This window comes from Garra rufa, chromosome 21 (genome assembly GCF_049309525.1).
Source record: "Garra rufa chromosome 21, GarRuf1.0, whole genome shotgun sequence".
NCBI lineage: Eukaryota > Metazoa > Chordata > Actinopteri > Cypriniformes > Cyprinidae > Garra > Garra rufa.
In genome coordinates this window covers 19,933,667-19,948,363 of record NC_133381.1, presented here as the reverse complement: position 1 = coordinate 19,948,363, position 14,697 = coordinate 19,933,667, and the positions used below count along the sequence as shown (strand labels likewise).

Below are 14,697 nucleotides of genomic sequence, written 5' to 3'. Positions count from 1 at the left end.
CAAAACACCGGTCACAAATTAGAAGTACAAAATGAGGAATTTAAAAAAAAAAAAAAAAATGTCAGAGGATTTCGATATAAGCAAAGACGAGACTGGTTTTCCTCTGCTCCTGTAAACGTTTTTTGCGAGATCAGCAGTGCGTACGTCCTACGCCATCCGCCCTGAACAGCCTACACATATGACAGTTAGCGCAAGCTACAGAAAAGTGATTATTAAGTGATTAAGTTTTAAATATGAATATTATTCTTACAAAAACACATCAATTTACTACAGGAGGCCTTTATTCACCCTCCGGAACCATGTGGAGCACTTTTTATTATGGAAGGATATGCTTTATCGGACTGCTTTTGGAGTCTTACACAGAAACACCCGCCCATTGCCATCATAAAGCTTGGAAGAGCTAGGACAATTTTAATATAACTCCGACTGGATTCGACTGAAAGAGGGAAGTCATATACACCTAGGATGTCTTGAGGGTGAGTAAATCATGGGCTAATTTTCATTTATGGGTGAACTAACCCTTTAAAATGGCATGAAAACATAATCTGTGGATGTTTTTAGCGAGCAGTCAGCTTGGTGAAGTTTAAAGTAAATTATGGGCTAATTTTCATTTATGGGAGAACTAACCCTTTAAGTCTTATTTTGATGTAACAAAGTGGTTATATCCAAGTGAGTTGTCCACTTTTTTTTATTATTCCTCCTATTAAGGCCATAATATTGTTCATTCAGACTGATTTGCAAATGCGTAACGCATTGCGGAATGCAAATAAGAGGCAGGATTTATCCCATGAACACATAGGCGGTCATAACCAGTCATATATAATCATATCGCGATGGAGGCACTGCATCCTCTCACGTGACTGTCCGCCATGCATTCTCAACCACCCCCCACCAAACTCCCCGCACGCTTTATGGGGTCTGTTAAAAATCAGTGGGCTCAGGGGAGGTGGGAGAGTCACCCAGACTCTCGCTGTAACTTTACCTGCTGGTGTTGCTGCTGGACAATGATTTATTTACACTTTTTTGTTGTTGTTTTATTTTTGTACTACAATTTTTTTTTCTCATCCAATATTTAGAGGAAGCACTGCTTCCCTTGCCTCCTCAGAGGAAACATCCCTGATAGACAGTCAGACAGACAGACAGACAGACAGACGGACAGAGAGATAGATAGATAGATAGATAGAAAATAAATGCAGAAGATATGAGCATTTCTTACTGACCCCAAACCAGTGAACAGTAGTGTATATGTGCCACAAGTTTTGTCAGCTTTTAGGAGTGCACTCACATATGACCTCAAATCTAATAGACATTGACTAACAGCCACAATACTTCGATTTTTATCTCATGGAGTCTTTAACTCATTACGTCGTGCCACTCCATCATTGTTCACCACTCTCTAAATGGTCAAATCATTGTGTGTTGGCGTCGTCCACAGTAACAAAACATTAGTGTCTGGTGGCCTGGACAACAGATGGGTAATAGAATATTTTAGATTACGTGCTGAGTCAACTAATCTATAATCATTATTTAAGAGATTAAAAAAGGGCTCCACTGTCTAAACAAACACAGCTTTGTTCGTGCATTTCCTGTGTAATGAGATTGCAAAGCTGTCGTCAGTCACATAAAGATAAAACACATCCTCTTACCTACAATCATGTGGTTGCAGACGTCACAGAAGTGGGGCTTCTTGAAGATGTGCTCTAGAAAGGTGTGTGCGTTGGGGTCTGCCGGGCGGGGGGCACGGGATGGAGAACAGATTGTGATGGGCAGATTGCCCGGGATGACGGTGGGCAGTGGAGGGGGTGGTGGCGGAGGAATGGACATCGCTGGGGAGGCTGAGACGGACACACCGATGGTGCTCAGATGACCTGTGCTGCTGCTGACATCTGAGAGCAGTTCGGTTTGAAACTTCACATCCTCGATCGGCCGCTGGAAAAAATTATCGGCGCTTTTGCTGCGAAGGCTCTTGGTCTTGAAGGACAGTGAACGCTTTAGCCTCTGCAGCTGAAATAAACATAAAACAGAGTACAAAATGCATATATTAGCATCTGATTTAGACAAATGCTCAACCCCACATGACGTAAACAGCCCCCAGAGCATTAAACTCTGTGAGTGGGTGATTTTTGATGCTTGGCAGGTGTCAAATGAGGGCATTCTCGCTGAAACAACCTCCAGATGATTATATGAGCTTTCCAGCCATCATATGTTAACCCAACTCAACAAGGCTAAAATTACAGATTATTTATGTTCATGGAACTCACTGAGCATCAAAAGGCTTAATGAAAGAGAAAAGAGGAAACGGAGAGAAAGATGGGCTGTCATGTCTCTGGGTACGTAACCTCTTTGTGCGGTGCACATTACCCATGATATCAGTCATACACTGACAGCCCTCTAAATTAGCTGACAACACCCACCAGGATCATCTCTGCCTACTAAAAATGTCCTCTAGGCCACAGCAACCTGCACTACTTCCCCAAGTATTGTGCACAGGAATGCTATTCAAATCTGAATAAAAATGAAGTGCCCAACACTAAAGGTTAGGCAAGGGTTGTCATGCAACTCAACAGGCCACATATTGAGGATTTAGGATAAGACTGGATATTATGTGTATGTATATATACATACAGTTGAAGTCAAAAGTTTACATACTCCTCGCAGAATCTGAAAATGTTAATTATTTTACCAAAATAAGAGGAATCATACAAAATGCATGTTATTTTTTATTTAGTACTGACCCGAATAAGATATTTTTCACATAAAAGACGTTTACATTTAGTCCACATACGCTTGATTCTTAATCCTGTATTGTTACCTGAATGATCCACAGCTGTTTTTTTGTTTTGTTTGTTTGTTCAGTAATAGTTGTTCATGAGTCCCTTCTTTGTCCTGAACAGTTAAACTGCATGCTGTTCTTCAGAAAAATCCTTCAGGTCCCACAAATTCTTTGTTTTTTTCAGCATTTTTGTGTATTTGAACCCTTACCAACAATGACTGTATGATTTTGAAATCCATCTTTTCACACTGAGGACAACAGAGGCACTCATATGCAACTATTACAGAAGGTTCAAACGCTCACTGATGCTTCAGAAGTAAAAACGATGTATTAAGAGTCTGGGGTGTAAACTTTTGAACAGAATGAAAATTGTACATTTTCCTTGATTTATTCGTTGTTTTGCATAAATGTCATATTTTTTTATTTAGTACTGTCCTTTAGAAGCTATAGAAGATACTTACTTGTTTCCTAGAAGACTTAAATTTACACTGATCTTCAAATTCAAAGAGGTTTCACTCTCCGGCTTTTAATGCATTATGTTTCCTTTCCTGCAGTATAATATAAATTATACTGTATACTGCACATAATAGACAATTATACTGTATACTGCACATAATAGACACACTTTTGCTGGAAAACAATCACAAATAAGGCTAATTATTGTATAATTGGTTACTATTTTTTACTCATGCATACTGATCCTTTGAAATCAACTTCTGGCTTCCATTAGAAAACAATCTGTTTAAGTTTGCAAGGCATAAAAACATAAAAGATCAACACAAGGTTTAGTCACATTGCAGAACTGTTACTGATCTGATCAAGCAAGTGACGGTTCTATTAGCTGGCCTAAAACTCTTACCATGGCCCTGGGCCATCCTTATGGTGGGGGCCCTATGTGTGTATGTTCATTAATGTATGTGTGAGTGAGGGATATATTGCTTATTTGGACAGTCATCTCACATTTTGTATCCACCAATCGGAATAGAGATTCAGTGCAATGTGTTTAGTAAGCTGCATGCCTGTGTATGATGATGACCTATTGATCTCTGATGTCCAACAGAGAGTGATTGATCGATTAGTCCCTCCCTCACCGCTCCTGTCCAACAGTGCTCATAGTTCACTGTCAACTTACAGGCAAAGTCACTTACAAGCGCCTCTTCCACCTGAAATCCTTGTAAATAACACCTAATGAGTTATTAAAGTGCAAATGCTGTTGGTTAAAATGAGTTTTAAGTACTTACTGACATTTACAAGGAGCTTTGTGGCAGAATTAACTGTAAACAACAGGCTGTTAAAAAACATTGCAGGTAAAGTCTCACTATGCCTGGGAGTTACAATAAAATTAATCAAACACGCACATGCACACACGCACACGCAGACACAGAGACAAGGCTGAGACTACTGCTTGAAAATGTAGATGTCTGGGTTTTCATTGTTAGATTTTGAAGCCAGGTTTCTCACTTATTAGAAATGAAGTAATAAAACTGTCAATAGATGTTCCCTTTGGCACCAATTAAAATGGTGAATGAAGGAAATAAGACCTAATATATGGTCATTATAGAAAACCAACCAGATAATTCGTGGAAAATTCACATAGGATACGACGGTTTGAATTAGAAATGCACAGAAAGTACCTCTTCCAAAAATAATGACCCATTCGGCCAGAAAATCAAGAATCCTATACATCTATTAGAAATCAATTCTGCTGCTGTCAGCACCAAATGTGTGTCCTGCTCTACCCTGAAGGACGACTCTGAGATATGGAGCTGATTAAGGTGGAAGTCAGGTATTTTTCAGCACAAGATCGCTGTCTATAGAGAAGGAGGGAGATGTTTTATTAGGCCTGCTTTGCTCGTAACACATTTTTATCTTATCAAACACAAATTAGTACAAAGCAATCAGACGCAAGTGGAGAACAGAAACACCGACGGATTAAAATTCACTTTGGGTTTTATTCATAAAAGGTGTTCCTGGATCAATTCAAGGTGCCATGTGTTCATGAATATGTTAATTGGGAAAGATATAGCCAGATCTTGCTTTAGTATTTTAGCTTTAAGATGCTTGATAGCCTAGCAAATAAAATCCCAGATAATGATTAAATTCTTGATTATGTGCCTAAATTGTTGTAAAAGTATCTTCAAAATCTTCATTATTCCACCAGAAATAGAAATAGAAACCTGCAGGATAGTTTCACTTCTTACAAATCGATGAAATGCAACCAGCACTGGAGATTAAGTTATGAATACATTTATATTTTTATACTATTTTACATTAAAGTCTTCCATTAACAACTAATGAGCCAAATTCTTGTTAAGCAGTCTATTAAATCTTTATTTGGCATATTCCCGAGTGAATTCTGCAATGGACGTCCAAAAGAACTGACATCAAAACTAGCCTTTGGTCATAAATCAAATATAATGTGGTTTCAGATTCTTTCCATTTCAAAAAAGAAGTTTCCCTTTTTTAAGCAATACAAAAATTTCCTAACTTATGATCTGATTAAAAACATTTCCACAGGGCTTCAGTAAATAACATCAAATTGTAAGTGATCCCACCGCTCAAAGTAACAGCTCTCAATTACACACAAATCCCTCAAGACTCCTCTGATGAGTGAAGGCAATACTTAACTCCATAAAGTCATGGATAATGTACAAATTTAAATATTTCACACTCAGACACACACAGTTTGACTGATACAGCATTTATGGAGAGGAGGGAAATGACACAAAGTTTATCTAAATAATGAATTAGCTGAAAAACTACATAAATAAATAAACCACTGCTGTTTTGCAGCACTCAATCTCTACTGATTTAAAGACAATAAATAAACAAAATTCCCAACTGGCATTGAGCTCTAAAAGCACAGTGACCCGTCCAACATTTATGGGCTGAATGTAGAACTCTGGGCCACAGATGACCCAGAAAAACACATGAGCTCAAACTCAGCGCCAATGTGACAAAACACCACCCGCTACAACCACACACATGAGATCATAAACCATACACAACAAATCACACATTAGGGTTAAACTGAAGCAAAATAATAATAAAAAAATGCAGCAGTATCAAAAATTTCCCTTTGCAAAGCTAACTTTAACAAAGATCAATATGAGCCCTGTTGCATACAAACCATTTAATATAAAATATAATATCACCACTGTACATTTCTAAAGTAGAATTATTTTAGATATGTTAACAGTGTTAATGGTACACATAAAGCAACAAATGCTTAATGATTTAAAGGAGTAGTTCACTTTCAGAACAAAAATGTACAGATAATTTACTTACCCCCTTGTCATCCAAGATATTCATATCTTTCTTTCTTCTGTCGATAAGAAATTATGTTTTCCTCAAAAAACATATTTCCTTATGACTGATGAAAGAAAAACATGAACATCTTGGATGACAAGTGGGTGAGTACATTATCTGTAAATTTTGAACTACTCCTTTAAAGATTTGAGTCAAATATTTCATTTCAAAGGATAGGTGAACACCTGATCAAAAACTGGACAGTATGTGAAATAGAAAAGTGTTGAAATATAAGGTGAGTTGTAAACACTCAGAAATACCATTTCAAATAAAAATAAGGTGAAAATAAGAGTAGAAAATGACAAAAATGTACATTGTACAATTTGATTTGCAATGTTAATAAATGTTGTCTAAACGACAAGAATTTGTATTATCTGAACCATTTTTTGTTTCTCTTATTATATGTTTTACATAGGCCCATTTATATTTGTACTTCTTAACATTTTGAATTAAAATAATTAAGCAAGGTGTTAGGGGGCATAATTCTTTGAAAATTATTAGTTATTAGAACATTTGCGTACCCTAATAAGAAATGTATGCACAAAATTTTAAACACCCATGTGTGGTTACTGTTAACACGCCCCTCAGTAGTGTTACAAGATTTGTAACAGCGTCACTCTGTGTATCTGACGATCATTTACACTCTTTACACGACGGTAAGTGATAGCTTATAAATACTTTAATTTGCAGCAGACAAGTAGATTAATATTATATAAGAGTTTAAGACATACAGCGGCAAAAACAGACGCTAAAACATGTCACAACACTCCGCGGTCTCTGTAACAGCAAAAGTGGCAAAAGACGCGTAAACTGCGCACTGTCTAAATCTCTGTCGGTTTGCTGTGACTGATTTTTCTATGAAATGTGAGTTTCAAACCTTTGATTCCTGCTGGCTGATGGATGTGGGTGACTGGGGTTCACGGAGCTCCCGTTCGTTCTCCTTGCCCATCGTGTCCTCCTGAATCATGTTCGCTGGCGGAATCATGTTGGTAACAGTTACACAGCACCAGTCTGTCTGTCGGGTAGGTCTGGGCACCAGCCGCGCTCTACATGTTGAGTTGAGCTGGAAGTTCTAAACTGCCGGATGCGCTGCAAAAAAATGGTCTACAATATCGCACTCGCCTATCGACTTTCCATCAGTTTGTACATTGCATAGTGGAGACGCAGTCCGCTCCAGAGGAACTCACTTCATTAGAGTCAGTATCGTCCAGCAGACTGACTGGATTTGACTGTCAGGCTGTGGAGCAGCCAATCAGAAAGCGGTATAGGAGGAGTTTGGATCTGATAAATTCCTATCCTTTTTTAAATGGATCTAGTTTTGATTTTTTTAGTAAGCAGGTTGACTTTTGTCACCTCTATTCTTGTCTTTACAATCATCCATTTATGTGAATCTGAAAATAATAGTGTTAATGGTTAGTGCTACTCTTTTGTTCTTTTTGTTTGTTTTTCTATTTCTAGATTGAATTGTATCTAGAGTGCAAATTCTTTGCACTTGGATTTGAGGAAGATCTGGTTCTCCAATTAAGGTTTAAACTTCTAAGTAGTGTTGGGCAACGATTAATCGCGATTAATTGCATCCAAAATAAATGTTTTTGTGTACATAATATATGTGTTTACTGTGTACATTTATTATGTATATATATAAATACACACAAATGGATATATATAGTTAAGAAAAACATGTTATGTTTATATATGTTATGAATATAAACATATACATGTAAATATTTTCAAAATACATACTGTACAGTATGTATGTGTCTTTATATATACACACAATAAATATACACAGTGCATACACATAGGCCTATATTATGTACACAAAAACTTTTATTTTTGAACAGCACTAAAGTTTGGGGGTGTCAAAAAGAAATAGGCCATTCTTTTTACATTTGTAGCCTTTACATTCAGCTGTTTTGAACATTTCTGTAAGCACAAAAATGAAGGTGCGTGCCAGTTTGTGTACTTATGCACTATTCTTTGTCATTTTGTAGTATAAATAGTGTGAGTAGTGTTCACACTGAAAATCCCAAAAGGAAAAAGTGCACTTTAAATACCCAAACGACGCACGGGCGAGTACATATAGTGCATAAGTGCATCATTTGGGATGCAACTGTTGATTACAAGTTTATTTAGAGTAGGTAAATTAAGAATTCACGTTCACCTATGAAGGTAATCATAGCAACAATAGACAACGGTAGCAACTGTAGAGTGCTTTTGCATCGATAAAATAAAAATATTATGCATTAATAAAATGCTCTTAATTTTCACTTTTTTACACAAATATTTTTTCTTGGATAAAAAAAAGTTTATATACATTTACAGTAGTCAATATTTGAAGTGGATCAAAACCTTTCATAAAAGTCCAAAACAACCCCCGTTTTTTTGTCTTAGGACAGCTTTGATTAACTTTTGATCCACTTCAAATGATTGATTGATTGATCGATTGATTCTATACTAAAGTCTATGCGATTAATTGCGATTAATCATTTGACTGCACTTATATAAAAACATATATATAAAACATGAAATTAATTAAAGTAAAAATATAATATTACAAAATATATGTGATGTTACTGTATGTATATAGGCCACAGAGCCTGCTCAGAGCAGCCTTAACTCTGCTGTGTAAAGGCACCAGATGCAACTGTTTGGAGCATCCACAAGTTTTGTATACTGTACATGTTTTAAAACACATCACATTTTGTTTTGTCAAGGTTGTTGGTCTGATTAATTCCCATCATTATTTAATTAGCCTCACCATATGTGAGAGATTCTTATATCAATATCCTATGAGCTGTTGGATCCAATGCTCACTGAGCTCTGCCGTTTTCATTCACTCTAGAAATCTCCTCTGTCAAATCCAGTTAATCCCATCATTTATTTTCACAGATTTGGCGAAAAATAAGCAAGAATGACCAATGTAATGTGTTACAGTGACATGAGATGTAGAAAAAAAAATATCCGTCAGTTGTGATGGCAACAGATGGCATCTCATTTATATGAGAGAAAGAATAAGAGAGCAGTGGAGGAGAGCAAGGAAGGGCTGTAATTTTCACCCCCAGCTGCAGAAGAGGACTGAAGGCCACGGGTAAGGAAAGCATGGTCTTAATTATAGAGGACAGAAGGGTTTTACTCTATTAGTTAGTTCAAGATCTCACACAGTGACACAAGCATTTACCAGCATCATCTTCTCCTGGAGATTTCAACTTTAATCTGTTTTAATCTGACTGCTGTTACATTTTAAATATCTTAATAGGCCTCATGTGCCAGACACATTTTCATAAACTGATTTGTAATTCTCTAATTAAGACATCATGTCTCAGACTCCCTCCCCAATACTGACCATAACGTGGTGAGTATTTTTATGTGAGTTAATTAGTTGAGAGTCCTTCATAGGTTAAGCCAATCACTGCAAGGTCAGATCAATTCTAGAATAATAAGGCCATTTTAGACGAGGACAAAAATCTAGCACTTCTTCAATCATTTCTCAATCAAACATTACTCAGGGAATCATGATGCACTTTTCAGACTAATGAATTACATCAGCTGTGAACATGCTTCAGCCTCTTTCAGCAAATTCCTCCTCGGTCTAAAATAAGCACTTCATCTGTTGGTTACAGTATGACATATGAAATCACTGCCCAAACATTTTCCCCAGTCTATAGCAACAAAGTAATCAGAGGCAATAAAATGGCTTCGAATCAGTCTAATATCCAATGCGTTTTGATCTATGCACTTCCTTTTGAACGGTTACCTTAAAATAGTGTCGATCTGTCTCTAAATATAACTATGGCTCATGTTATATATGGATTTCACAATATCTTCTTGTCATCTGTTTTACCTCTGATCCCTGCTAAGTTTAGCATCTGAATAATGGACTGAGGTAATTGCGCTCACTGCTTGTTTGTCAGATGACTCAACATAAACAGAGAGGGAGAGACAAACGACAGACAGACAAACAGAAATCCACTACGACACTGAATATTTAATGGCATCCCACATAAGGTGTGACTGCAGCATCATAAAACAGGAGATGATTAGTATCTCAATAGTCTGATGAATACAGTATCTTTATGTTCTGATATGTGACATACAAAATTATGGTCATTTACTTGGATTTTATCCCAGTTCAGTGCACAGCCTCATTGAACCGTCACTCTCCCTCCATCTACTGTTAAAACAAAAACAGAGGGAAATCTTAAACTCTCTGTGTAAGAATGTGATGAAACTGCTTTCCGGATTTTCCATCTGTTCTGTTCGAAGCTCCACATGAATCATGGAGTCACAAACATTTGTTAAAATGCCTTCAAGGGAAACACACACACACACACACACACACACACACACACACACACACACCTCTGCCAGTAATGACATTTTACTCTAATCGTTTTCACCAGGGCTGAGAGATGAAACAGGTCGCCATGCTCCGGCTCTAAACACTTCTGATGAAACTACATCAAAGCGGAGAGCAGAAAACAAGAACATTTTAAGGTAAACATAGTAATATTAAATGCCACACGCATATCCAGATGCCAGCAAAGCACAAAATGCTAATTCTGTGTGCAACAGTTTGATATAGTTTTATGTAGGTAAAACTCATTAGCACAAAATCTTCAAAAACACCTGCTCAGCCACAGACATATAAAACACAAGCCCACAATTCAGTGGCCTCAATTCACAATGCAATTCCAATGAACAATACAAACCTAAACACACAACTAAACAACTCCAACATCGAGTTAAAGAAGTTGAACAGGCAATATAACAACCCCAACACACCAAATTCTCTAAAGCAGGTGAAGGTCTAGCCTGTGCGTAGATGAGAGCGTCAAATGAGAGAGACAGTCAGAAGACAGAGCAGATATTACAGGCTCCACCAGAGGGCGCTAGGCCTGTAAACTCACTGATCCACTACAGTGCGAGAGAAAACAAAATAGTCAATTGATTTGACGGAACATACGCTGATTTCTTTCCGCAATTGTCAAAAATGGTCAAAACAAAAATGTTTTAGGAAATTAACAAAATAATGTCTTCACACGTTGTGAGCAATGAAAGCATGAAATTAAACAGCTTAGATGTTAAACTGAACTCAATATGAACCCAAAACAAGACGCCCACACGGTGAACAGGGTCCTTTAGTATCACTGTTGTTAGCGAGCCGGAACAGCAGGAAAACTCGGGAATGTGCTAAATGGATTTCCTGAGAAGTTCTCCAGAGCATTAGTACCAATTAAACCGCCCCCTAATGAGGGATTTAAGCCTGCATCCCAGCAGGAAAGAGAGCAAGAGAACGGGAGGAACGGGGGCTGGGAGTCATCATGACTAACACTAAAGATTCTTCAGGTAACGTTTAAACTTTCAACCGCTATTATTCCTAATATGCTGGGATTTTTTTTATTTCATTTTTGGGCAGGTTAATATCTATATATTTTCAGATTGCTTGCAGATATGTGTGGGCTTGTTTTGTTTATGTTTTTTGTTTTTATTCATAGTTTACCTCAAGTCTTTAAAGGAGAAGTTCACTTTCAGAATGAAAATTTCCTGAGAATTTACTGACCCCCATGTCATTTACTCATCCATTACTCATGCCAATTCACTCATCCAAGATGTTATGTCTTTAGTTGAAAAGAAATTAAGGTTTTTGAGGAGAACTTTACAGGATTTTTCTTCATATAGAGGGTTTGCAATTTAGTCACGATTTGCTCAGTTACCCGGATGCACGGCCATATTGGAGATACTCAAATGTAAACAACAGCATGGATTGCACTGTTAATGTACTACTTAATACGTTGTTCTGCTAATTTATGCTGTCTAAACACGGGGGAAAAATGTGTGGAAGCTGATATTGAGTTAGTAAGCAGGAAAGGGCACAATATTAATAAATTAAGTTAATAGGTGGTAAAGACACATACAAGCAGTATTAATTAAGATATTAGCCTAATATTTCACCTACCTGAACGGAAATGATAAGAACAAACACAAATGTTGTCAAGATTCTTGCCCTGGAAATCCTGGTTCAGTTTGGCCAACCACAAACACCTTTTGTTCCTCAGACAGTTTTTTTTTTTGGATTCTTCTCCTTGATTTGCTATAATTTTTGGCAGTCTATAGCACTCCCAATGTTTTTCGCGGTCCAACCAATTAAACTGCATTTTGGAAGTTGGGGGCACCATAAAAGTCCATTATATGGAGAGAAATCCTGAAATGTTTTCCTCAAAAAACACAATTTCTTTAAGACTGAAGAAAGAAAGACATGAACATCTTGGATGACAAGGGGGTGAGTACATTATCTGTACATTTTTGTTCTGAAAGTGTCCAACCAATTAGTACAGCCCAAAACATGACAATAATTGACCATTTTCATCAGCAATAATCAGCAAAATATGCAAGTATCATTCAGTTTAGTGGCATTGTTTACGTTCAGTGCCGCCAATATGGTCGATTGATGACGGGTCGTGAAAACACTCTACAGTGGACTTCAATGGGGATCAACAGGTTGAAGGTCCAAACCAGAGGTTTTAATGTAGTTTCAATGCAGCTTCAAAGAACTCCACACAGTCCCAGCCAAGGAATAAAAGTCTTATCTAGCAAAACGATCATCATTTTCTTAAAAAAAAAATGTATATGTACTTTTTAACCACAATTGCTTGCCTTGCATTAGCTCTGAGATGCGAATACTAATTTTCTCCTCCAACTTCAGAATTGTCTGACATTGTTCTTCTACCTTCTTTTGTAAAGGGCGTTTGACTTCCTTTGCATGTTCGCTTTGTAAACACTGGGTTGGTACTGCCATCTATGTCAAGCGTGCTTGATTACGTAATGCTTGAAGTCGAGCTAGTGCAAGATGAGCATTTGTGGTTAAAAAGTATATAAATTTGTATTTTTCTTAAAATTACTGATCGTTTCACTAGATAAGACCCTTATTTCTTGTCTGGGAGCGTGTAGAGCACTTTGAAGCTGCATTGAAACTGCAATTTTGAACCTTCAACCCACTGATCCCCATTGAAGTCCCCTATATGAAGACAAATCCTGGAATGTTTTCCTCAAAAACCTTCATTTCTTTTCCACTGAAGACATGAACATCTTGGATGACATGGAGGTGAGTAAATTCTCAGGAAATGTTCATTCTGGAAGTGAACCTAAACTGATCCTGGAACGGCAGTTTGCGTATGTTTGTCTCGCAACTATTTTGTCATTTGTATCATCAAAGCACCTTAATGAATCACATCATTTCCTGTTCGGTGCATTGAGTCAGGGAGTGAAGAATGATATTTCCTCTCGTCTGGGGAGCGTGAGCGCTTCTCTGACGCACAATGAACCCCTAAGACCGCTCTGCTTGTTCAGGCCATCGCTAATGAGACTGAAGCTAAAAACAGCGCGCTGTGTGTCTACCAGAGGGACATCCTTTCTGTCACACACATATGTTCTTGGCAGAGGCTTATTCACGAACTTGCATCCATGCACATATGCAACAGCTTGGAACCACCTGTGCAGTTCAGCTCGCTTTTAACCCACAGTGCACTCTAGTCTTTAGAAACAAACTACACTCAGATAGTTAGAATCCCAAAGGAGCAATTTAGTGACGTGATGATACATTCATTTTGTGTATTTGTTATCTAATATGCTTTTAAAAGGCATGGGCTAATACATCAGAATCCAGGCCCCTATAGACTGACTGTAAGATCTTTTTGTTTTATTAGCACAGATAAGAGCGAGATCCACAGTTGGCTCATTAATGGCACAGCATGACTGTAAACATTATGCATTCAGAATTAAACTGTAATTCCTGGTTGCATTTTGCTTCCTGTGAAAGATTGTGCAGCTCTCAGGGTTTACAGATGAATAAATAGCACAAAGGTTGAATGAGGCTGATCAGGAATGGTTCATGGCTGTAGATCCTCTAATTGTTATTGATAGATTCATCCAGTAGATGAATCCACCCTTTCTCTTAGACCTTTTCTGATTCTGTTTCACCCTGTCTAATGGAAAGAGTCTCAGTTACACCATTACAATAATTATACTGTATACATCACATGTCACTTCACCAAATGCATCATTTATCTGAATTAAGTGTATCGGTTACGGTTGACACAGCAGTTATTGGAAAACTATGCAGCCCTGATGCAGGCTGAACCAATGCCATAACGGTGTTGATCAAGTTTGAGCTGTTCATCTCAACTGTCTGGTTTTAGAGTGGATGCACTGCAAAATATTTTTTTTTCTTGCAGCTTAGCAGAGTTTTAGGTTTTGTATTACTTGTCATGCCTGTGAAATTTATGATTCGGCAAGTCAGTTTGCATTTGAAGCCTGGTTTACATTCACATAATATTTCACAGGAGGATGCCACATTCTTAGACATGTAAATATTTCAAATGTTTTGCATCTCTTTCATCACTGGTACATAAAGACAGAGTGTGCTGCATATGCATGTGTGTATATTGTGGAAGTGAGTGGGTGACTCTGGGCACAATTACATAATGATTATGACTACTGCGTGAATTTTTTGTTGCACTTTCAGTCTGATTTTTGTTTTTTAGAACAAAGCACAGCTGTCAGCTCTAATGGAAAGACTGACTCACGAAACAGTCTGTGATTTTATAGCAGATTGG

General features: G+C 37.5%; 1 protein-coding gene across 1 annotated transcript in view; it reads right to left on the bottom strand.

Annotated features, from left to right (window-relative positions):
• LOC141295353 (SH3 and cysteine-rich domain-containing protein-like) overlaps positions 1–7,261 on the bottom strand; it is a 7,865-nt gene extending 604 nt beyond the window's left edge. Inside the window, exons 1-2 of the mRNA XM_073826566.1 lie at positions 6,960–7,261; positions 1,647–2,004 (exon numbers count right to left, since the gene is read on the bottom strand). Coding sequence (XP_073682667.1) covers positions 1,647–2,004; positions 6,960–7,067 — 466 coding nt within the window. The 5' untranslated portion in view covers positions 7,068–7,261. The remainder of the gene's footprint in view (positions 1–1,646; positions 2,005–6,959) is intronic.
• Between the last annotated feature and the right edge of the window lie 7,436 nt (positions 7,262–14,697).